The sequence below is a fragment of the Histomonas meleagridis genome, assembly GCF_020186115.1.
Source record: "Histomonas meleagridis strain 2922-C6/04-10x chromosome Unknown contig_16, whole genome shotgun sequence".
NCBI lineage: Eukaryota > Parabasalia > Tritrichomonadida > Dientamoebidae > Histomonas > Histomonas meleagridis.
The window spans coordinates 126688-153466 of NW_027150781.1; the positions used below are offsets into that span (position 1 = coordinate 126688).

The 26779-nt window shown below is 25.5% G+C and overlaps 5 protein-coding genes across 5 annotated transcripts; 1 reads left to right on the forward strand and 4 right to left on the reverse strand.

Moving 5' to 3' along the window:
- Positions 1 to 204: 204 nt before the first annotated feature.
- On the reverse strand, positions 205 to 1128 carry GO595_001902 (oxidoreductase, aldo/keto reductase family protein; the record flags this gene model as incomplete). Its single annotated transcript, XM_067914752.1, has 1 exon — positions 205 to 1128. One exon carries the CDS (start codon positions 1126 to 1128, stop codon positions 205 to 207), a length of 924 nt encoding a protein of 307 aa, XP_067777588.1.
- A 3951-nt stretch (positions 1129 to 5079) lies between these two features.
- Positions 5080 to 5607, reverse strand: GO595_001903 (ribosomal protein L18ae; the record flags this gene model as incomplete). Its single annotated transcript, XM_067914753.1, has 1 exon — positions 5080 to 5607. The coding sequence occupies one exon, from the start codon at positions 5605 to 5607 to the stop codon at positions 5080 to 5082; it is 528 nt and encodes a 175-aa protein (XP_067777589.1).
- Positions 5608 to 5925: 318 nt separating this feature from the next.
- Positions 5926 to 7140, reverse strand: GO595_001904 (Rap/ran-GAP family protein; the record flags this gene model as incomplete). Its single annotated transcript, XM_067914754.1, has 1 exon — positions 5926 to 7140. One exon carries the CDS (start codon positions 7138 to 7140, stop codon positions 5926 to 5928), a length of 1215 nt encoding a protein of 404 aa, XP_067777590.1.
- A 7866-nt stretch (positions 7141 to 15006) lies between these two features.
- GO595_001905 (Myb-like DNA-binding domain containing protein) lies at positions 15007 to 16317 on the reverse strand (the record flags this gene model as incomplete). The annotated part of the gene is made up of 1 exon (XM_067914755.1): positions 15007 to 16317. One exon carries the CDS (start codon positions 16315 to 16317, stop codon positions 15007 to 15009), a length of 1311 nt encoding a protein of 436 aa, XP_067777591.1.
- A 1541-nt stretch (positions 16318 to 17858) lies between these two features.
- On the forward strand, positions 17859 to 18353 carry GO595_001906 (uncharacterized protein; the record flags this gene model as incomplete). The annotated part of the gene is made up of 1 exon (XM_067914756.1): positions 17859 to 18353. One exon carries the CDS (start codon positions 17859 to 17861, stop codon positions 18351 to 18353), a length of 495 nt encoding a protein of 164 aa, XP_067777592.1.
- Positions 18354 to 26779: the final 8426 nt, after the last annotated feature.

A 26779-nucleotide genomic window follows, 5' to 3' on the forward strand; every position in this document is an offset into this window, starting at 1 on the left:
AAATACTTAACATATCGATAAAATAACATTTTGTAATAAAGATTCCGTATAGTTATATTAATGTAAAATTGATATATAATTTTTTTTATTAAACCTTTCTTTCGTCAAAAGATAAAAAGTCAAATTAATTTCTTACTAATTTGTTTGGAAGAAATTAAAATATTTATATCACAAAACATAATAATTTGGTTGAATGTTTACTGATTACCATCCATCACCAAGCTCATCAGAATTCCAGTTCATTTTTGGTGAGCAATATCTAATGAATCTTTCTCTTGCAACTAACCTTTGCACCTGATCTGGGGTAAGGTTGAAGTCCAAGTGATTATTCTTATAGATTCGTTCTGGTGTAACGCTTTTACACAGCAAAGAAGCCGATGGTTCAATCGAATTGAGGAATTTCAACTCGACCTCACCAACAGTTCTACCAGTTTCCTCGGCGATTTTGACCAAAACAGGGTCCTTGAGGAGCACTGGTTGGTCAGGTTGAGCCCAATCTGGACTACCAAGTGTTGAATATCCGGTCAAAATAATTCCTTCATCATGAAGGTACCTTCTGAGAGGCTTTTGTTGCATGTAGAGATGGAACTCGATTTGGTTGGTGTATGGCTTGATTTTGATGTCGGAATTTTTGAGTATTTCTAATTGATTGATTGTAAAGTTGGATACACCAATGTGCTTGGTAAGGCCTTTTTCTACTAATTGTTCCATCGCTTTCCATGTGTCTACAAATGAGACTTTGCGATCGAAAATAATTTCACCATTTTCCCTTGGGAACTTTTCACCTGTTGGACCAATGGGCTTAAAAGCGCAAGGATAGTGCATTAAATAAAGATCCAAATAGTCAAGTTTTAAGTCCTTAAGTGTTTGTTTGATTGCTGGCTCAACAAATTCTGGTCGATGACATGTATTCCATAATTTGGATGTTACCCATAATTGTTCCCTTTTGATTCCTGAAGCAAAAATCTTTTCGAATGCTTGTCCTACAATGTCTTCATTTTCATAACAAGCAGCACAATCAATATGAACATAGCCAGCTTCCTTGACAGCATAGATCACAGCATTGACTAATTCATCTGAGCGTGGTGACTTCCAAGTGCCAAGACCAATAGTTGGTATACGATCCATTTGACCCGAAGAAAACCGTTTAGGACAGGTGAATTGAGAAAAAAATAAAAATGAAAAGTCAAAAGCACTCAAATTTCTGGAGCGATAGAACTTTCATATCATCTTATAATATTTGTATCTGCTGTCCCAGTGCTTATGAAAATAGCATGATTCTGTTTAGACATAAAAAATTTCAAATTGAACTAACATATATTTAAAAGAAAAAACAGAAATTTTTCAAGTGCATCATAAAATTAAATATTACTATTATTTCAGACTGATCAAAATTATTAAGCAACGAGTTAAGCACATAAATGTAATTAATTATGATTCTGATAAATTAAGGCAATACTTTTAAAATTTATCTCAATCACAAATGCAATTGTTAGAGTATTTTTTTATGTATATTTTGTATGCCAAATTATATTTATATCATTAAAAAGATGGTGTAAAATTTTTTTATTATGAGTTCCAAATGATAAAATTATCATTTTAATTGATATACCTAGGTATACCTAGGTTTCCTTGCAAAACAAAGAAACAATTTCTTCTCTAGATGCAAAGTTTAAAGCCACCTTAAATTTTTGAGAAAAACTCCAAATTTTTTATTAAAAAATTTAATATCATCTATAAACTTTAATTGATATAAAGAAATATCCTTAATATTGATATGAATACCTTCTTGTTTCATAAGCAACTTAACAATATCAAGTTTACCATAAGTTGCAGCTAAAACTAATGCTTTTCCAAATAATAAATAAAAATATTTAAAGTTTAAAAAAATGTTCGAATTAAACAATTAAAACAATCGTACTAGACTTGTACTTATTTCTTTTTGCTGAAGAAGAAATATAATAGTATCAGGATTTATCGATAAAACAGCAGATTGTAATACATCATTTATTAAGCTATATTTCTCAATAATAAAGCTAGTTAAATATGTATTACCGTATTCTATAGCAGTTTTGAGAGTTTCGCAAATGATATTCATTCCTTTATTTCTTAAAAATAAAAAAAGTTCATAATTATTCCACAAAATACAGTCATATCCAAGTAAATCTAAATCTTGATATTTGCCAATTTTATTATCATACAGATAATGAAAAATGTCATTTCGATGAAACATAATTGCTGTTTCATATGCATCTTTAAATGATGAATGATTTTGTTCACATAAATGAATAATTTCTTCATTTCCACCTGCAATTGCATATTTACCTGTGTTTTCTAATTTTGCGCCATTTATAAGTAAATATTTAAAACATTTAACTGAAGAAAAAAATGCGGCATAATCAATTAATGTAACATTTTCTTGATTAATAAATGAAAATCTTTCATAAAGTGATTTTGGAATTGTTTGATTAAAATCGAAGTTTGTTTCTGATGATATTTCTTGAAGTTTTTCGATTTCATCATTTCGTATTATTTTTGATAATCCATTTGTATTAACTCCTTCTTCAACATATTGTTCATGTGGTATGTTATGATAATAAGGATCATCAAAAAATGCTGGTATTTCGTAACATTTCTTTCGCATTTTTCCTTTTTCTTTATCATTTAAACGTGAATAAAATAAAATGTTTTAAAACGTTTTACAATATTTGTTTCAATTAAATTTTGTTTTATCATTTTTTCAATTAAAATATGATTCTTGTGAGTCAATTTTATACAAAAATTTACCAAATATTTTAAATATGTTTGGATTGTTTTGATTGACTTCAAGACATTTTAAGAAATCAAAATAAATATCTGGACAATTCTTTTTTGATATAAATGAATAAAATAAAAATTGACAAATAATATTATTAAATGAATATGGATATTGTCGATCAAATAATTCCATAATCTCTTGAGTTGTGCTTTCAATATTAGTTTCATTTAAACTAAATATGATATGTTCTAATGATTCCATTAATTTTATTTGCTTAATATTGTTAAATGATTGAACGGATTTCATTTCCTGATTATAGAATGGTTGAAGCAAATAAGTTTTAATGCAGTGAACACACTTTTACAACATTTTGATATAGTTTATTTTCAGATTTAGTTTTTTGCGAGCGGTTTTTGATCGGCATGCGCTGAAAAAGCCTCTGCTTTCAATACTTTATGTTCGATTTAATGGTTTATTGATACAATCGAAAAGTTCTATCGGATGCTTTTTTGCCATTATTAAATTGTGAAAAATTGGGAAATGCCATTTTTTTAACATCTTCAACTTTTTGTATGCTCACAAAAAATTGCACGGTTGTTCAATTTGCCATGTTTTAATGACGGTTTATAAGAAAATTTTATATGATTTACGTGTATGTAAGTGACAGAAAAAAAAATTTACAATTCCGATATGGAAAAAAAGTATTTTATATTTTGTTGTATTTTATTTTATTTTGTTTAAAGTTGATAACCATAAGTAACTTCAATTACCTTAATTATTTGCACCTTTAGTTCGAAGCAATTCTACTATTTCCATATGATTATTTTCATACGCTAATGTAAGGGCTGTTTTACATAATTTGAACAAATTCCAAATACTATTTTGAAATTTCATATTATTAAAATATATTTTAAATAAAAAATACTAACAGTTTTTGTATTAATATCAATTCCTTTATAATCAAGTAACATTTTAACGATTTCCAGATTACCATTTTGAGATGCCAACATAAGTGCTGTTTTAAATCATTTAAATAAGTTTCAAATAATATTTTGATATTTCAAAATATTGAAATAAGCTTTAATTTAAACAAATAAACATTTTGAGCATTAACACTAATATTATTTTGTTTAAGAAGTAATTTCACTATTTCTACATGATTATTTTTGGAAGCTAACATAAGCGCTGTGTGAAATTATTTTATTAAACATTAAATTCTATTTATAAATAGAAAATTATTCAAACATACTTTAAAAATGATAAACAAATGTTTTTTTTATTGACTTTAATTCCTTTATTAGTCAGAAGTAATTTAACTATTTCTGTATTACCATTTTCAGCTGCAAAAATAAGAGCTGTTTGAAATAATTTAAATAATTTTCGAATATTTATACGAAATATTTTATCATCAAAACAAATTTTAAATTAAATAAATAAATGTTTCTAATATTTGTATTAATATCTTTATGTTTGAGAAGTAATCTAACTAATTCAACATTATTGTTTTTAGTTGCTATAATAAGTGCTGTATGAATAATTAAACAAATTCCGAATTTTATTATAAAATTATATATGATTAAAATATATATCATAAAAAATTAATAAATATTTTTAGTATTGACAGCAATATCATCTTTTTCAAGAAGTAATTTGACGACTTCTATGTTATTATTATCAGCTGCCAAAGTGAGAGCTGTCCAAAATGATTTGAATAATTTCCAAATATATTTGAGAAATTTTGAAATATTAAAACAAATTTCAAACAAAACAAATAAATACCTTTCATGTTAATGTTAACTCCTTCTTGTTCAAGTAGGATTTTAGTCATATCAACATTATTATTCATAGATGCAAACATAAGTGCAGTTTTAAATGATTTCAATAAACACCAAATATTAATTTATAATTCTAAAATATCAAAACATTTTAACTGCTTACTGTAGAGTTAAAGGAATATGGAGAATTTGAGCCAAATAAACTCATTGTTTTTTGAACAGACTCTTCAAGATTTTCTTTTGTTAAGTTAAATATGATTTGTTCAAGTGACTTTAATAATTCCATAAATTAGAAGAATGAACATTCTTAAGACACATATTTTCAGAAATTTATTCTCAAAAGTGACCAAACATAATGTGTGTTGAATGAAATCCATAAATTTTAGTCTATTAACAATGTCAATACCAATCAAATTTAATAATTTGAAGGATCAAAGAATATATTTCATTAAAAATTTAGGATCAATTTTATATATTGTTAAAACACAATTAACAAACATACACAAAAACACGAAACATAACAAAAGAAATCAATTATTGGGTATTTTAGAATCCACAAACTGTTGGACGTTTGGTGGAGAGGATCTTCTTTTGTGAAGCATGTGCTGGACGGATTTGTCTCTTAAGGATTGGGAACTTAACGTTAGGGTTAAGGAACATGCGGAGGTTGTGATGAACAACATCTTCATCTTTGATTTCGCTAACACGAATGATGGAGATGTTCTTAGCTTGAACATTATGTGTACCAGCCATTTCTTGGTAGAGACGAAGGACAGCTCCCTCTGTAGTTGTATCACGGAATTCCTTGTAGATGTTATTGACGGAATTTGTAGCACGATATGTTAACCAAATGCCATAATTCTTGACACGTTCTGGTTCTGGTTCAATGACATGCTTAACAGCAAGGATTTCACCATGAGATTTCTTAAGACGAGCGATACGACGAGCAACACCCCAGAATTTAGACTTTGCGATGACCTCATCAGGTGCGAAGACTTGAACACGGATAGCAGCTGGGTTTGGAACAGCTTCAGTTGGTAAAGGACGTGCAATGACTTCGTAATTCTTGAGCATCAAAAAGGTCGACCAAACCGTTCATCGGGATTCAAAATATGTCACTTTTCGTCTTGGAATCCTCAAAAGTGACTATAAGAAGAAACAAGTCGAACTTTAAACAAAATTAAACTATATAATCATATGATTGATTCTACTTCGAAGTAGTCCTATTTATGGAAGAAACTTTGAAACAAAACAAAAAAATGAATATTCTAATTAAATATGAATTTAAGTATAATACTTCTCTAATCCAAATTACATAGGCTTCCACTCGTTAATAAAATGTGTTATTAGATTCGGAAAGAAAATTACTATTTAAATCCTTTTTATTATTTGTCATCCAATTGATATACTTTTCACATCCAACATTCCGGAAGATGAAGAAAATCCTTCTGTTCCCAATGGTATACCTCTTTCTGTACAAAGCATCAAATTTCTCATAGTCTTATTAATTGGTGAATCTTCTTGATACTGATCAATTTCACTTCTAACTGCTTTCATTGAGTATACGTTGTTTAATGTCATGGAAAAGAATTTGCATCTTTGACGATAAAATGCAGTCATTGCTGATATTGATGTAGACCTTGCAAGTGATGGTAATGTCTTCTTTGTACATACTAAGGAAGTTCTAAGTGGGCCAAACCATTTCATTGATGGCTTCCAAAATACATCAACTCTAAATAAGCATGTGTCAATTGGATAAATAACAATATGTGCTTGGTTAAACTGGGATGTGATAGTTGAAATTTCGTAATTCTTTGGATTTTCTGACCAAATAATATGTATGTGATCATTTCCGATATGTCGTTTCTTAGTGATTTGTTGTTTGTCATTTTTATTAGTTGGCAATAATGGTCCCACGTGGAACATTAATTCTGTCTTTAAGTCTGCATAATAAATTGAAGTTTTTCCATCTTTTTGACCTGAAAGACTTAGTCCTCCATTATAAAACTTATGAGTTACAAGTTCTACAGGCCAACCCAATCCATTTAAGAACTCCCGGAAATGAGGAGTAGTTTCGTCATATGTTGTTTGGAATAAATCATTTTGTTCGAAAACATTATCACCAACGTAAACGACCCCAACCTTAAAACAATTTCTCCCAGTATTTGACACCAATTGTTTTAATTCCAACAAATTTTTCTTTTCTTTTCCGACAGGGCATAAGCTATCGTTCAATCCCAAAGCCGTCACAACCGCCGCCGCTGGGTTTTCAATTGATTTAAAATCTGTCTGCGGCTTCAACGGTTTGTTGTCGTAATCCCAAATTTTGTTTATTTGTTCCAATATGTTATTATCTACGTTAATTTCAGGCAAGTTAATTCCATTCAAATAATCTTCTCCATAAAACTGGTTAATTTTATTTTCGATGTCTATTCTTTTCTCACTATTTGTTGGGTCTTTTAATTCGATTCCATCAGCGAATTTCAATTCCAAATTCAAAGGTTCATTACCAGAAATCATTGAAGTTATACATGAAATATTCCATCGATAATGTCCACTTGTAGCTATGTTTGAAACGTCAACTTGATCATTCTCTTCGATAGCCATTGTTAATATATTATCATTCGCAGTTGAATTAATTTCACAACTTTGGCCAATGTAAATCGAATTATGTGAAGACATTGGAAACAAAATCGATTGTGGGAATGGATAATTCTTATAAAACAAACTTAGTTTCCTTAAACATTCCATTGCTATATCGACGATTTCTTTCACTTTAAATTTATTAGGGACTTCATAAAGATAATTAACATAATTCATATAAAAAGTAAAGTCGGGTATTATCGAATGTGATATAATGAACAAGTCATTAATATTTATTAAGTAATAAAATAAAAACACCGAATCAATTGAAGAATTTAATGTTAAAAGATATTCAACTAATGGTTTAAGGAAATTACCATAAAACAAATTCGGAAATTCTTTTATGATGATTTCGAAATAACAAAAAATAGATTCAAATGTACAGATCGCTGACATCGAAAAACTTTCATCATAAGGTATTAATGATTGTTCTTTTAATGATATAACTATAATATCTAAAATTTTTTCGATGATTTGTTCATTCATAATTTCTTGTGTAGTTTCATCCGCTAATAAAATGGAATATATTGGTAATATTAAATCCCAATCATGAGGTAATTCTTCGATAATTTTAATGATACGATTTAAATTATTATTTTCTTTGTTATTATTTGTTAAAACTTTTTCATAATCAATTATTATATCATCGATTTTCGATTGTTGAATTATACGATTAATTTCATGTATAAATAATTTGTTTTCATTAATATTTATCCGAAAGAATGGAAATGATGATAAAAATCCAATTAATGGATAACTTAACTTTATCTTTTTCATTTCAACAACATTTATTAACATTGGAATTAACATTGTTGAACCTGTATAACCTTTTTGTAACATATGATTACCATTAATGAATCCTAATTCGACTAATTCAAGATCATTTGATATTAACATTAAACCAGTTGCAATATAAAACTGGAATAATAATTCGGAATCAATATATTTCTTTAAATCACCAAATTCCAAAATTTTCGATAATAATGAAAATGATATTTTACGTATTAATGAATCATCTTGTTCAAATATTCCATGTAATAAATAATTAAAACAATATTTACATATCGATATATGATTAAATTGTACTGAAAATGGTATATTACGAAATTCAATTAAATGTGATATATATGATGCTAATATGAAAAAAGAATTACGTTTTTGATCTAAATTATTTATATTTTCATAATTGATAAAACAATTTAAAAATTTATCTACATTAGTTAATATCTCATTCTCAGTACATTGTAATGGTGGAATTATAATCTTTTCAAGTGATTCATTATATTTCGAATGTTCTTCCCATATTAATTTCATTTTAGTTCGTGTGAATTCTTCAGGCGAATTAATGATTTCTTCAATGTTATCTGTGATTAAATCAAATGAATTCGTAAATTGTATTCGTTGTTTCTTCTTTTGTAACATTTCAGAATATTCAATAAGTTCTTTAATATTAACTTCATAAATGATTGGAAATGATTTTATTGCTAAGTATTGTGAATATTTACTTGCTACTGCTGATAATAATTCAGTTTCGATTGTAATCTCAGAAAAAAATGTTCGTATTGTCGTATTAATTTTATTTGATGATGTTAATAATAAAGTTAAAAATGATATGTACATCGTTGAAATTGGAATTGTATCAGTAATATGCTTCTGAAATAACATCCTAATTTCTTCATTGGCTCTGTCAGAAGGTAAACATTCAATCATCTTAACAAAGAAAAGTTTGAATAGTTCGGTTAAAGAACTCATTATGTCCGTATCGTTCCTATGGCATTCAATTTTTGAATACATCAGATCAAAAATTTCCATTGAAAGAGAATATGACTCATTGAAAATTGAATGAATTAAATCGCACGATAGAATTGAACGGATGAGATTACATAGAAGAAGAGGTTGAGATGAAAGGATTTGATCATCCTTAAATTGTTTAATGAATAGGATAAAAAGCTTTAAGTGTTGTATCTTGGGTAATAATAAATTAATGTCGAACTTAAAGTCAATGAATGATTCAAAAAATGTAACAATGGTTTGGATAATTTGGGGTGAAAGTGGACTCTTATTAAAGCCAAATGGTAGTGGTTTGAACCCTGCTTCTGTTGAAAGGGATGGATATATTACACGGAATATTTGGTTGAAAAATAATTTCCGATAAAGATTAGGATTCTTACTCCAGGATGAGGATATGGACGAACAAACTTGTTTAAACATGATGAGAGCATTCTTTTGATCATAAAATTCAGTGGGAATTATGATTATTGGAAATACTTCTTTTGGTACGGAATTCTTGAAATTTGCAATATCCTCTGCATCTGTCAACAAAAAGTCATATGGAATAATAAGCATAACACTTGGCTTGAAGATTTTAAATGCTTTCTTATAATCTAATTGTTCAAAAAATTGGCGGAAAATGTTGAAAAACACAGAACGCATGGCAGTGACTGTTTCTGGATGAAATATGTATAAAAAAATTTTGTTGATTTTTTCAAGATTTTCTACATCTTCATAATTTTCAAAATTTTCAAAAAGCTTACTGACACACTTGAGCAATAAATTCATGTCTACGTTTTTCCTTCGCTTGAGTGTTTTTCGAGTTGAATGTGAATACTTTGCTAAATAGTTTAGTATCTCGTCTAGGAAATTGGATAGATTTTCGTGTAAAAATTGCCTCCAGTCACTCACTTTATCTGTGCCAACCAACTTCATGTAAGGGAAAGAGGACCGCCTTCGTTCCATGTTTTACACCGAGTTTTTTCAAACTGTTATTTTGCAAAAGTAATGAATTGAAAATTATGTAAACATTGGAAAATTTCTTAACACCTTGTCAGTTTGTTGTAACCAACTCCAATATATTCCTATCGTCACTGTAAATGAGTTCAATATTTTTTATCAATCTTCAAATGATTTTTACATATGTTTTAAATGCCAATTATGGTAAAAATATAATAAACTACTTAAATAACTCTAATTACAATTCTTTCTTAATGAGATTTAAATCAAAGTTGGAGGGTATCATCCATGAGGGCACCCTGTTTTTCATATCACACTCTATCGTGTTTTAACGGCTTCTAGGTGATTTACTATTTTAATTAATACTAAAACATATAATTTGTTAATTTAGTTATAAATTTTTATTTTATATTTGTTCTTCATTAATTATAAAAATGTAAGTGTTTATTTAATTTGTTCCTCCCATTTATTATGACAATTGCTACAGGTATAAACATTTATGGATTCTTTAGAACTCGGTAAAAAAAATATCTTTTTTGACATGCATTTTGGGCATTGCACATTACTCAGACCAAAAAATCCTGGATTAAATGGGAATTTGAAGTTTGTTGTTTCCAAGTTGGAATTTCCAATTTCTTTATCATTTTGATCGAATTTTTCAAATCGTAAACCTTTTTCTTTAGCTAAATCAATTGCAGTCTTAAATTATTTTAAAATAAGTTCCATCATATCTTTAAATCAAACACTAATTTATTTGAATAAATATCTTTAATATTAATATTTATGTCTTTTTGCTGAAGAAGTTCTTTTGCTATTTCAATTTCACTAGATTTAATTGCATAAAACAATGGCGTTTCAAATAATTATAATAAATTCCAAACATAAAGAAAAAACATGAAATTAATTAAAAAGTATTCGAATAGAAAAAAGAGATATCTTTAGCATTAATATCAGCTCCTTTTTCGATAAATTTATTTAAGATTTCATTTTTCCTTGTTTTATTAGCACCAAAATTAAAGTATTGATATTGTCTTTTGGAACACAAGAACATAAGTGCTGTCTCAGAAATAATAAATAAATTCCAAATCTAAAAATTTAACCTTAAAATAGACAAATAAACAGAAAAATAATTAAAAAATTATTTTTTATATTTAAATTAATATCTTTTCTTTCAATAAGTAAACTTATAATATCCAAACATAAATTTTTACAACTTAAAATAAGAGGAGTATCAATATTCAGAAATAAACTCCATCGAAAAATTAAAATTAACAATAATGATAAATAATAAACATTTTGAATATTTACATCAACACCTTCTTGTTCAAGTATGATTTTAACGATTTCACGACTCGAACAATAAGATGCCAAATGTAATGCAGTTTGAAATAAATTTAAGAAACGCCAAAAATATTTTAAAAACTAAATATTATTCTAAGGAATACTATATGGAAATAATAAAACACTTTGTTGATTAATGTTAATTCCTTTTTGTCCAATTAGTAATTTAAATGCTTTACTACACCCAAATTTTGCTGCGCACATAAGAGCTGTATCATTTCTGAAAAATAAATTCCAAATATTGACTTTAATCATTAAATTATATTAATTAATATTTTTATAAAGAAATAAACACTTATCGCATTTATAGATATATCTTTAAGTTCAAGAAGTAATTTTACAAATTCAGCATTATCTTGAGATGACGCCTCCATAAGAGCTGACCAAAATAATTTAAAAAATCGCCAAATATTAGAATGAAACATAAAAAATTCAAAAGAAATTTCATTAAATAAAATGAGATACTTTGAGCATTATAATCAATTCCTTTTTGTATAAGTAATTTACCTATTTCAATTTTGTTTTTTGAGGCAGTTTTTATGAATGCATTCCAAATTATTAATATTAAATTCCAAATTTAAATTTTAAATACTTTAATTTTTAAACAAATTTCAAATAAAATAAAAAAATATTTTTAACATTTACATCAATATTTTTATGCTCTAAAAGTAATTTAATAATTTCTATCTGATCATCTTCGCACGCATACATAAGTGCTGTAGAAAATAAGATAAATAAATTGAAATATATATTAATGAATTAAAAATATTTACATTAAATAAAAAAATGAAATTAATTATATTTTTTGCATTTACATCAATTTCTTTATGTTTAAGAAGTAATTCTACAATTTTAAGATTTCCTTTTCGAGTTGCTGCAATTAGCGGTGTATCAAATTTATAAAATAAATTAAAAATCAGAATAAAAAATGTCATTTCCAAAAACTAATATAAAACATATTTTAAATTTATCTCAAGATCATTCCTTTGCATCAGTAATTCAATAACTTTAGTATTATTATAACGACATGCAAATGTAAGTGCTGTAAAATAAGTTTCGTTTAGATTCCAAAAACTCGCAAATAACTTTTAATGAATTGAAAAAACAACTTTTGCATTAATGTCAATTTCTTCTTTTTCAAGAAGCAATTTAACAATTTCATCATGATTCTCAATAGAAGCAAACATTAATGCGGTATAAAATCATTTAAAAGAATTCCAAAAATTTAAGAACAACTTCAAATAATCCACAAAAATATGTTTCGCATTAATATTAATTCCTTTTTGTTCAATTAATAATTTCACTATTTTCACATCTCCAATTATACATGCAGCCATTAGAGCAGATAAAAATATAACAAATAAATCATAAAAATTAAGGTAAAACTTCAAAAAATATCATAAAACATAATTATGTGTATTAACATCAACATTTTTCTCTACAAGTAATTTAGCCATTTCAAAATAACCTTAAATTCGTTCAACAGTAAAATTTTTAAATAATTTAAACGAACAATAAATTTAACTCCTCTTATATAATTATTATTCTCATTGATATATCCAACATCCAAAGGTACCCCATAAGCACATGAATAAAGAAGTGGAGATTGAAATATTTAAAAATTATATTTTTAAGTTATTTCAATGAATAATATCTTTTGTATTAACATCAAATCCTTTTTCCAAAAGTAATTTAAATATTTCTAAAGAAGAGTATATAATAGAAACTATTAATGCATCTTGAAATAGTAATAATTTATACCAAAAATATTATATAAACTTCCAATTTTTAAAAGAAATATAAATAATAAAAAATTAATATTTTTTGCATTAAAATTAATTTTTTCGTTTTCAAGAAGAAATTTTACAAGTGAAATATTTCTGCTTTTAACCGCATTAATAAATATTGTATTATTAATAATAAATTTAACACCAAAAATTTAAAAATAATACAAAATTTAAAAATAAAACATTTTAAAAAGTATTCAAATATCTTTTGTATTGATGTCAATTTTTTATTGCTCAAGAAGTATTTTAATTATTTCTTCATTACTAATATTAGTTTTATAAATATTGATTGCAGCCATTAGTGCAGTTTGAAGCAATTTAAATAAATTCCTTACGTTGCCTTAAAACATCGAATTATTTAAACAAATATTAAATAAAACAAATTAATAGTTTTAATATTAATATCAATATTTTCTTGCTCAAGAAGGAATTTAACTATTTCTGTGTGACCTAATCTTGATGCAATTATTAATGCTGTTTGAAACATTTTATATTAATTCCAAATTAATATTAAAAACATAATTATTTGTTTCATTAATATTAAATCCTTTATCAAGAATATACTTAATCAGTTCAATATTATTAGAAAAAGCAGATTCAAGAAATGTACTTTGAGAGATATTATTATATATATTAAAATATTTAATAAGATATAAATTTCCTAATCGAGCAAAATTATTTAAAATTTTGTTAACATCTTTGAATCCTTCTTTTTCTAAAAAGAAAAGAATTTCATAGTTATTGTTTTTAACGCATTCAATTTCTAAATCATCACGTTTTTGAACTTTAGGAATTTTATTTTTTGCTAAAGGTACAAAGTTAAAATGTTGTTCATAAGATGTCTGTGGATTTTTTATTTTCTTTTCATAAAGATAATAAAATATTTCATTTCGATGAAACATAATTGCTGTTTCATATGCATCTTCGAATGTTGAATGATTTTGTTCACATAAATGAATAATTTCTTCATTTCCACCTGCAATTGCATATTTACCTGTGTTATCTATTTTAGAACCATTCATAAGTAAATATTTAAAACATTTAACAGAAGAAAAAAATGCTGCATAATCAATTAATGTAACATTTCTTTGATTAATAAATGAACATCTTTCATAAAGTGATGGTTCAATTGTTTGATTAAAATCGAAGTTTGTTTGTGATGATATTTCTTGAAGTTTTTCAATTTCATCATTTCGAATTATTTTTGCAATTTTATTTGGATTAACTCCTTCTTTAATTAATTTCTTATGAAGTTCCCAATCATTCTTCGATAGTTCTTCAATATTAGCTTGAAATTTTTTATTTACTAAAGACATTACATTAGTTTGTAACATATTAATTTCTTCTTTTGTTAAATAATGCGCAAAATAAATATTTTTAATCCTTAAATTTTTGGAATCAATTAATTTCTCTTCAAGCATTGTGTTGAGTAAATAATATGTTTCCTTTTGTTCAAAAGCAAGCAAATATTCAAAAAAAAATTTGATTGTATCTTGGTTGATATTTTCTTCAATGGACTTCAAATACTTGAAATATAAATTAGGTTCCTTTCTTTGTGAATAAAATGAAGAATAAACAAATTGGCAAATGAGGTTGATGAATGAAATTGGTGTATCTTTCTCATAAAATTTCAGAGTTGCTTGAACTGATAACTGGAGGTTTTCATCGCTCAGGCTGTATATAATATTTTCTAATGTCAAAACCATTTGTTTGATATATTCTTGTACAGGATTTTTTTCCATTTTGAAAAAAGTGAACTAACATTTCAATCGAAAGGTGTATTAAAAAGTGGAACAAACCATTTTTCAAGGATAAAAGTCATAAAATATCATTTCTTTCACTAAAATATTGAACACATAAAATATAATTGGATTAAGTATATCATTTTAAAAATTCCTATCTATTAAAATTTATTTCTTAACAGTTTCTATTTACTAATTAGATAATCTGTTTATCCACAACTCACACAAAATCACTCTTTTTCTTTTCCAAGCATTTTCCAATAATTTTCTGTCTTATTTTCCCAATCATCCAAAGAAACCAATAGACCCGCTTTTGTCAAATAGTCATAAATAGCGAAAGCGATTTCCTTTGAATCAGGAATCAATGATTCCAAATCCTTTTCAGACAATTCGCCCCTTAACTCGAATTCCCTTAAAATCAAATCCTTTACCTTCAAAAAGAAGCTCGGCGGAATTTCCATTCTTTTGCATAATTCATTTTCTTCATTAGACATTATTCCTCGATCAAGTGTTGCTCTAAATTCAGAAGAATTTAGAAACTGAAGAACAATACTATTAAATGCTTCGACTTCTTCAGCAGAAGGGTTCTTATTCTTCAACAAACTCATGAGTTTATTGTACAGAAACCCTTCGTCATGTGTAAGAATTCCGTTTTGTAGCCATTTGGTGAGCATTTCAATATCGAGTTTCAACTTCATTTCAGATTCAATGGCGTGGACAAGATCAAGAATAAGTTTTTTCGGTAATACTTGAGCTAATGGCATTAGTTCTCTTTCGAGTTTTTTCTCTTCTTCAGTTTTGCCTCCTAAATCTTCGACTTCGCGATCTAATAAACCCCATTCAAGAGCCTTTTCTGTACGGCGATGTCGTTCAATTAGATGGTCGTTGTAGTTACGGAGTTGATTAAGTTTATAATCAAAGTCTGTTTCATCATTAAATGTGATCCCAGAGATTATCTCTTCCGCTTCATTAATATACTCAATTTCAAACTCATGGCGTTTGGGCATCCAACCTGCATACTCACCAGGGGTATTGGGCTCATTTTTGCCTTGCATTTTGAGATTGTATTCATTGGAAATAGATGGTCGTGAGTCACGTGGAGTAGTGTCATATGGAAGTGGAGGTGGTAGAACAAGTCGTGGTTGAATTTCAGCTGGTGGAAGTGGTGAACATGACATTTCAATATATGTTTGATAATAATGAGTTTCACATTCATAAGCAGATTTGCTAATTACAATCTTCTCTATTTCGTGCCAGTTGTCTAGACCGCATACTTTAATTCCAAATAATAATAATGCATCCTCTTCTGTTGTCCAATCTTCTCGAGTAAAAGGCGCTTCCTCATGATCAAAAATCATGAAAGGATGATCAAGTGAATGATCATCAGCGATTGCTGCTGTAGAAAAACATTCAATACATTGTTCAAAGTCAGGACATTTTAAACACCGAACATAAGTACATTTGCTAAGGTCAGTGTCACACGTCCAACATAAATGCGATTTCTCGTTTTTTGATGAATTCCTTTTTTTTGTTGAAGACATTGGGGAATTCCGACCAATTAACAATTCAAAAGTAAATGTTAACGTACATTTAAAAAAAATGTCTTCTCTTGTTTTTGGGATTGATCTCAAGATTCACAAGATCGAATATTTGCATATAAACACATACCCTCAACTAAGATTTATAGTTGGGGATCGTGAACCACAAATTTTAATTCCTTATACAAAACATGCAAGTGATGGAGACGTTTGGGAAGAAAAGAGAAGGTTCAAATTTAAATACATAGAAAATGCATTTGATGTTTGTACATCTTGGCCAATTACATTTGAATTAATTTCTCCTCTTCAGTCAACTGCATGTGGATCATGTACACTTGAAGTAAAACCATTAGTTTGTGATGCAATTGCAAGAAACGGGAAAAGTCCGACTGTTGTTCAAACAATTACTCTTCGAGATGGAAACAGAAATGGAGTTGCAAACATAACGTTTAAGCTAAATGTAATTTATTTTAGAATATGTGAAAAGAAACCAGCAACTCAAAATACCGAAATAATTGATATACTAACAGATGAGAGCATGAATTCGACTATTGAAATTAATTCTATTTCTGATTCATGAATAATGTTTAAAAGTTGTGTTTTATAAAATATAAATAAATTTTTTTTATTCTACGCTGAATGAAATTTTGGAATGATTATTAATTTAATAATGATATGTGTGAAAAGATGATTTGAGAAATATAAAATTTATTAGTAACAATGAAATGTGATGTGAAAACATGACTGCAGCTCAAACAAACTACAAGAAAAAACCAAAATCTATAAACTATAAAATATTTACAACTGAATCACCTTTCTTGCAGCAGCAGGATATTTTGTTTAAAGAATTATTTGTGGAAGAACATGAAAAATCAGATTTATTTAACATATTAACATCTTTATCAGACACAATTGTAAGTGGACTTCAACAAATACATGCAGGCTTCCAAACTGAAATGTTTTATAATTTACTTTATTCAATTATTGATGACAATGAAATTCTTTCAGAAGATTTATCAGTTAAAATAATAACAAAGTTGATCATTGTCTTTGGGCGTGAAAGGCTACCACTATTTTGCCGGCCTTTATTTTGTGATTTGCTTGGAAAAAATTTACTTCAATTAAATGACAAAAAATTAGAATTATCAATTATTCGATTGCTTTCTCTCCTAGTTCAAAATTCACCAGAAAATGCTGATGTATGTAAAAAAACATGTCCATTCATTTTTTCTTTATTAGAAAACATGCATGAAATAAAAGACATTTTAATCATTGGAAATTTTCTATTACAATTATCAAAAAGTGAAATTGATTCAATTCCAAAAAGTGTCGTTTACTACTTTTTACAATCAGATGAACCCAATATCAAATCAATTGGAATAGAACTCGTAAAAGAATTTATTGAACAAGAAAATCAAGAAGCCGCTAAAGAGTTTATCCCAATGCTTCATACTTTACTTGAACAAGATTCTAATGAAATCGTTCTCTCAACTTTGAAATTAATACATTCCATGATTTTAAAGAGATACTTCGATGACTTTCATATGGTTTCTCCCTTTCTACAAAGTAAGTTTAGCATAACTCGTGAACAATCTGCTCAATGTATTATTTCCTTATTCGAGATCAATCAATCTCTTGCAGTTGACAATGATTATCTATCCTTTTTGCTTACAATCTCATCAAGAGGTTCTTTTTCCATGAAAACTCGCCTTCTTTATTGCATTTGTTTATTGATATCAAACAAATGCGTAATTTCACCATCGACAGAATTATACGCTAAATGTGCAAAGCAAATCCTGGACATCTTCTCCACTGAAGAGTTCGACATCTTTGAACCTGCGCTTAAATCTCTTTGTCTGATATTTACTGAATTCAGTTCATCAATTTCGATTTCGGACGTTTTGGGCGATTTCGACTTTTCACAGTTTGATACATACTTGGAAACAGAGGAAGCAAGAGGAGACCTTGTTGAAGCCCTAGAAGGAATGTTGCCTGAAAAAGAAAATGAAGATGAGCGACTCGATTTGAATTCGATTTAATCGTATTTTGAGTTTTTGTATTGCCGATAGATTCAATTTTTGCGGTTATTTCCATCACAAAAATTCATAAAATTTCACAGTTACTGTTAAAATATTGAGGGCCAGGGGAAATCTGATCAAACTCCTTATGTTTTCTTAATAAACACTAAAAAAAATTATAATTTTTTAATAATTTTCTTCTTTAGCATTAAAGTTATAAAAATTAAATTATTGAATTTATCATCATTAAAAATATATTAATATTTCTTTTTTATTCATGTAGTAATTCAACTATATCTGTATGACCATTTTCAGATGCATACATAAGTGCAGTTTTAAATATTTCATATAATTTCCAAATATTATTTTGAAATAAAATATTATTAAATTAAAAATTAAATTAAACAAATAAATATCTTTAGTATTAATATCAATTCCTTTTTGTTTAAGAAGTAACTTAACTATTTCTGTATTACCATAATCAGCTGCTAACATAAGTGCTGTATTAAATAATTTAAATAATTTCCTAATATTAATATTAAACAAAAAATTATCGAAATAAATATAAAATTATTAAAATAAACAATAAATAATACAAATAAATATCTTTAGCATTCACATCGATTCCTTTTTGTTCAAGAAGTAATTTAGCTATTTCTGCATTACCAATATAAGATATTTTTATAAGTGCTGTCATAAATATTTTAAATAATTTCCAAATATTATTATAAAATATAAAATTATTATAATAAACTTTAAATATATAAAATAAATGGCTTTAGCATTAATATCAATTCCTTTTTGTTCAAGAATGTACTTAACAAGCTCTATATTTCCTGACTGGACTGCTAAAAATAAAATTTCTTTAGGAATAACACTTTTTTCAATAAGATATTTAAAGAGAAACAAATTTCCAATTTTTGCTGTTTCATTGATTGTTTTTTCATCTATTTTCATTCCTTTTCCTTCTAAAAAAGAAAAAATTTCATAATTTCCATTGGTAACACAAGAACATAACAAATTATTATCAATATTTCCAAATTTATTTTCATAAAGATATTTAAAGATATCATTTCGATGGAATTTAATTGCTGTTTCATATGCATCTTCGAATGTTGAATGATTTTGTTCACATAAATGAATAATTTTTTCATTTCCACCTGCAATTGCATATTTACCTGTGTTTTCTACTTTTGCGCCATTCATAAGTAAAAATTTAAAACATTTAACTGATCCAAAAAATGCTGCATAATCAATTAATGTAACTTTCCAATTGTTAATAAAAGAACATCTTTCATAAAGTGATGGTTCAATTGTTTGATTAAAATCAAAATCATTTTGTGATGATATTTCTTGAAGTTTTTCTATTTCATCATTTCGAATTATTTTTGCAATTTCACTTGGATTAACACCTTCTTTATCTAATTTATTATAATTTGAGAGACCTAATGAAAATTGTTTTTTTATCTTACTGGCATCGATTATATTTTCCTCAATCATATTAATAACAAGGAAAATTGATTCATTTGTTTTTTTTTCAGTTATAAATGATACAAACATATCAATCATTTTGGGATTGGAACAGCAAAGTTTTTCTTCATTTTCTTGAATTAATCTTAAATAATTTATATATGTTTTATATTCTTCAAAATTAGATTTGATTGCAGAGTAAATTAATGTCGAAATAACATTGTTAAAGGATATTGGTAAATTTGAAACATATAAATTCATGGTTTGTTCAACAGAAAAATCGATATTTTCCTTGTCTAACTTAAAGATAATTTTTTCTAGGGTTTTAAGGATTTGTTTGTTATCAAATTTATTATTTGGTGCTTCAAAATTCATGTTGGAATAATGTCAATTGATTCAGAATGTTTGATTGATTTACAAAAGGCAAACCATACACTTTTATCAAAAAAGTGACCGCTCCACTTTTTAGATTAATACGGGAAACGAAATTCATTTATCCTATCTTTATATGGAAGATATTATGATATAATCTAGCCAAATGTTGAGGGTATTCAACCTTGAATAAAATAAATTAAGAAAATAGTATGTTAAGCACAAGTTTTTCATTCTTACAATTTTTTAATCGTAAAAATATTTTTTATAATTCACGAAAAAAATAGTTTACATATACAATACAAACATACATTTATATTATTTCAATTTCAAAACGTTTTTCAATGTTTTGTTTTTCTTTTCTCTTTGTGGAACTCTAATTGCGTACAGGTTTCCATCCATTGTCGACACGACCAATGATTGCTTCGATCTACAAAACGTAATATTCGAGACAACACTTTGCTTTAAGTCGAATAACATTTGTTTTTTCTCAGGATATAACACCTCAAAACAAAAAATTTGATTCGAATCGTTCACATAAATGATTTTATCTATCCAATTTTCATCAGTGAACGAAAACAAATTTGAAATTTTTTCGGAGAATTCGAATTTCACTAACAAATAACCATTAGCAGCGAAAGCGTAAAAGAATTTATTCGTAAAACAAACCAAAAAATCGAATTCTTTTGTGAAAATGAACTTTAAAATTTTTTCATTTTCATTAAAAGTAATTTTCGACACAATTTTCTTGAAAGAAACAGAAAAAATTATTAAAACATTTTCATTGATTTTATAAACAATTAAATTCAAATTATTAGAAGAAATTATTTCATTTACTTTCTCATTTTCCGATTTAATAATTTCATATGTAATTGGAAACTCATTTTCTTTTGAAATTGCAATTAACATTTTATTAATTACAAACACAAATGAATTATTCACATTACAAAACGAAGTAATTTTCAACGTGAAAACAAAAGATTCACAATGAAACTCATTATTAATTCGATATCCCAAACAATTTATCAAATCCAAAATTAAAATATATGTATCAAATGTACAAATTATTAAATTATTAATATTTTGAAAGTTTTCATTAAATGTAAAAATTGTTTTCACATTAAAGTTATTAAACATCCAATAATATTTAATGATTTTAAATGCGTTTTCTTTCGTATATATTAATATGTATTTACAATGATTAATAAATTCGGAAAAAATTATTTTTTCATTCGAAATTTGAGTTGTTAAAACATTTTTCTTTTGTTTCGTGTGCTGTTTCTTTGTTATTGGTAATAATGTAACATCAAATTGTTTTTGCGCCCATTCGATAACTTCATTTAAATGTTTTTCTGCTTCAAAACTTTTCCGATTTTCATAAATATAAAAAATTATTTCTTTTTCATTAATTCCATTAAATTTAGTAACAATATCATTATAATAATAATAAAACTGTGGAATAACACAATTAACTTTCTTAAAACGATTAAGTTCAAATGAAAAATCAATGTTAAACTTATTAGAATATATCCATTCATTAAATAAATTCGTTTTTAATGCCATATCCACTTTTTCAGTGGTTGACAGAAAAGTGTCATTATGAATTAATGGTAAAAAAGGATATTTCGTGTTAAGATTAAATAAGTTACCATTAATTATATTTAATGCTATTATTAAATTAAAATTCGAAATTTTTTTATTCTTCCAATTTTTAGTTATGAAATTAATTTCATTTGTTTGATTATTTAAGATTCGAAATGGAAATTTTCCAATAGCAAAGAAATTAGAAATGGAATCATTACTCATATTAATTAAATATGAAGAACATCCATATGTATATATATCAAAATGATTATCACAAAATCGAACAATTGCTTGAATTGAATGAAATGGAATAATAATTCTAGGTTTTCCAACTCGTATAATTTGGATTTCCTTTTCAAATAATGATAAAGTAGCAGGTATCATTGAATCAATATTTATTACATTACATTGCGAATAAAATTTTGGAGTTTCACTTCCGGCACTTTTCTCGTAAGCTTTGAATTCAATTTCAACGTTTTCTTCTGAATTTTGATTCCATATGAAGCGATGAAAGAAATTGTAATAAGGAAAATGTAAAAATTGTTGCGAATTTTTAGGATTCTCAAACATGGAATTAGAATAAGAAAATAATGATTTAATACGTATTCTTTCTGCTTGGATTTGATTATATAAAATATTTTTATTAAGTTTAAAAGATATTTGTGGAAATAAAAATGTCCGAATTTCTAAAATCAAATTTCGAATTTGATCTGTTAAATTCTGTATTAAAATCTGTAAAAATGAGAAAAGTTCCATCGAAATTTTTGGTGGAAATCGATTTTCTGGAGTACTTTCATCAATAAATTTTATGATGTTTGTAATAATTAATGAATTATCATGTTCAAAGACAGGCAAATTTAACATATCATGAATTTGAAACAACAAGTCATCATTAAATTTTTTCGTATGAGATAACCAAAATTTTAATTCATAATTTAACAAATTCTCATTGAAAACTTTATCCAAAAAGTGCAACGAAAATTTAATTTCTTCAATTTCATTAGAATTATTTTCTTTTTCGATATTTTCATTAAATAATTTTAATATTTTCTTAGAATATGAATGTTTTAATCTAAATTTATAAAACAATGAAACAAATGATCGTACAATTATAGAAGCTAATTGCATTTTATCGAATTTTGAGTTATTTGCAATTACAAACATCAAAACGTTTGAAACGAATTTATCTTGAAACTTATGTATATTTTGGTATGCGTTTGATACCCTTAAAATCATTATCAAGTTTAATATCTTAGAATAATAATTAATAAAATCTTTTGGTTCCATTTTAAACAATTCTTTTAATATTATATAAATACTTTTTATGTTATTCATCGAATAAATTAAAGGAAATAAAAACCACAACGAATGAAAATCAATATTATATTCCATGTTTAGATCCATATTTTCATTTTTTCGAATCATTTTTATCATGACAATATCCATTTTAGGGTTTGTTATATTATCAATGATTAAATCGATGTTTTTACATTTTAATGCAATATGTATTAAAAAGTTTTGTAAATTTTCTTTTTGTGAATTTTGAATAATTTGAAGAACCAAATTAATAAATGAAACGTCATTAACTTTTGAAGTTAAATTAATTAAAAAATATACGTTCTCATTTAATAATTTAATTTTCTTTTGTTCAATTAAATGATATAAATATATTAAATATTGATTTGATTCAATTCGATTATTTTTTACATCGTTTTTAATTAATAAACATAAATTATTAATATCATGATTATTAATTGGTAAGAAATCCAAAATTTTAAAACAATTTTGTTTCAATAATTGGAAATCTTTCTTAGAATAATAAAATAAAAAATAAGTTTGAAGTAAAAATTGTGTAAATAATGTGTTCTCATTTAAAGGCGAATTAAAATGTGAAAAGAAATTTATTAATAATTTAATGATTCGATATAAATTATTTTGTGATGCATTACACCATAACCAAATATTTAATATATAATTCTCTAACAATTCGATTTTCATGTTTATTATATTATTCGTCTCAATTATTTGTAAGAAACTTGAAAAAACTAAAGGCTCACTTAAGAAATTTGCTTTAAATAAATACGAAATTATTTGTGAAATTTCAGTTAAATTATGTATTAAAAAATATATTTTATTATCTTTAGTTGGCATAAACTCATTAAATATATTAATATCAAATCCTGTAATATCATAAAAGATGTTCGGTAAAACATTTTCTGTATTATTTTCATTTATAGCTAAAAATAAACAATTCGATTTAAACATTTCATTAAAATTTGTTCCTTTTTTAATTATAAATAATAACATTTCAATATATAATGAATTTTGTTGTTGAATGTTTTGGAAAATTGGATAAAAATCCGAAACTTTCAAATGTTTTGGCATTAATAATGCTAAAGAATTAATTTCTTTCTTAGCGGAAATGTTTAATTTCATATTATTATACGAAAACAAAACATTTTCAAATTGACTTAAATCATTAAATCGAGTTGAATATAATTGATCGAATTGAGAGTTTTCATATGGCATTAAAATCATTGCGAATTCTCTCATTAAAACAGGAGAATTATCTTCTAAATAAGGTTCATTTGTTTGTCCAATGTTAATGTTAATATAATCATCAAATTCCATATCTTTAAATATGATTATATCATCAGAAATTATTTCATTAATTCGGAAAGTTACGTACATTTTATTTGTTATGTCATCTTTAACTAAATATATAACAAAAAATGACCATTGGTTATTAATTATTGGTATTTTTAACTTTGCTGTTGTTCGATATCGTTTACCTTCATATCGAACTATAAAAGAATCTTGTGATTGTGCTATATATAAACGTTGATTAAACTTATCGAACATTTTAATGAATTGAAACATTCCATTAAACTTAGATGAATATAATTGATCGATTTTTCCATAAAATGTAAATGCAAATCCATCAATGATATTTTTAGATTCGATATCATTTATAATATATATTGGATTTGATGAATAAATTTGAAATTCATTTTCATTAATATTCGATAATTCCGAATGTAATATTTGTAATACTTTATCAGCAATTGGTAAAAAATTTCCATTTATAGGAAATATTAATGATATAAAAGTATTATTAACTTTAATTGATGAACAATGAGAAGTTATCATTTTTAATAAGTTTAATACTTTATCAATTAATTCATTATCATAACTTAATAAAATTTTTCGTTTTTTATATATAAATTCCCCTTTTAATGACATCAATAAAAAATAATCTAATTCACCTTCATGACAATTAATAATATTTTGTAATGAATAATTACAAAGTTTTATAAAGAAATCAATTGTTTCATTTAATTGATTAGAAAATAATATAAGTATTAATGTAATAAAATTTGGAATTTGTATTAGAAACAATTGATTTTTAGTTAAATTTGTTGAAGCGTTTAAAAAATTAATGAAATATTGAAACGTTGATTCAGAAGGTTTATTTTCTTCGATTTTTAATACTAAATCTAAAATCAAATTAAAACGTTTCGAAGAAATTTTAAATTTTCGATCTGTTTGAGATATAAATGATATTAAAGAAAATCCGATTTCTAATGATTCTTTATTCGGTATTTCGATTAATAACTTTAAACATCGATTTAATATCGGCGAAAACTTATCAGCGAAAAATAATTTATGTGAAATTACATTTAAAATCCCTTTAATAAACTCTTTACCTATATCTAAGAAATATTTATCATTATTATGTGACAAACAATTATTTAAAAACTTAATAGAAAAATTTATAATTTCTTCGGGTAATTCATCGAATTTTGTTAAACAATTAATAAAAGAATTATAAATTATCTTAAATAATGGTGGATCAGATAACATATTAATAATAAAGAAATAAAATTTTGTATTTAAAAATGCAATTTTTGATATTTCAGGATCTTCTAATAAATTTATTAAAATCGACATAATTATATTTAAAGTTATTGTCTTTTCATTCACTTCATTAGCAATATGATTTTTATGTAATACTTCGGCAGCACATATCATATCATATAATATATCAGGATTCGAAAAAAACGAATTTTCATATTTATATGTTAATCGCATTAAACATTCAGTGAATAAATAAGGTGATAATGAAAACATATCAAGAACATCATAAAACAAAGTTGAATCAACATCAGCGATTTGATTAAAGATATGATTTCGTATTATGTTTAATTTATCTGTAATTGGTTTCTTAGAAAAAATCGAATTATGTGTTGAAAATATAATGGAATTAAATATTAATGAAATTAATGATTTCGTTAAACCTTTTTTTACAAATGTTTTAAAAGAATATGAAAAAAGGATAATAATATCGATTTGATAAGGTGAATGATATACTATATCTTGTGAATTATTAAATAATTCATTTAATATAATTAAATATTCATTAGTTGAACTAATTAAAAATAAATCAATGTCCGTCGAAAATATTTCAAGTTTTGTTTTAAATATCGTTTTAGATTGAAGTAACTCTTCAGGTGGTAATTTAAATGAGCCTAAATTATCACTCATTGGTATTGGGTTTTCGTTTTCTTTCATTATTTCATTGATGTCAAATTCGACTTCTTTTTGACTTAAATAATTGATCAAAAACTCAAAAAAAGATTTATAGATGTCTTGGATGACATTTAAATTTGTGGTATGTGATTCAACTAATGATAAGATATTAAGTGCTGATTTATCAAAAGAATATATTTGTTGCTGAATTAACATTATAAGAGTAGGGCAAAATAAACTTTTGAAAATTTTGGATTTCTTTTCAAGTAAAAAACCTATCATTGATAATACAGAATTGTTGATTTTGGAATCATATGATTCAATACATTTCTGTAAAAGCTGAATTATAAGTTGTGAATGTGTATCATTTAACATCTCGTTTTTTAATATATGTATAATAATTAGCATAATGAGATCATTGGTGGCTGGAAAAAGATTTTGTTCGAGAAAAACTGTTAACATTCCGACAAATAGATGAAGATAATATTCTT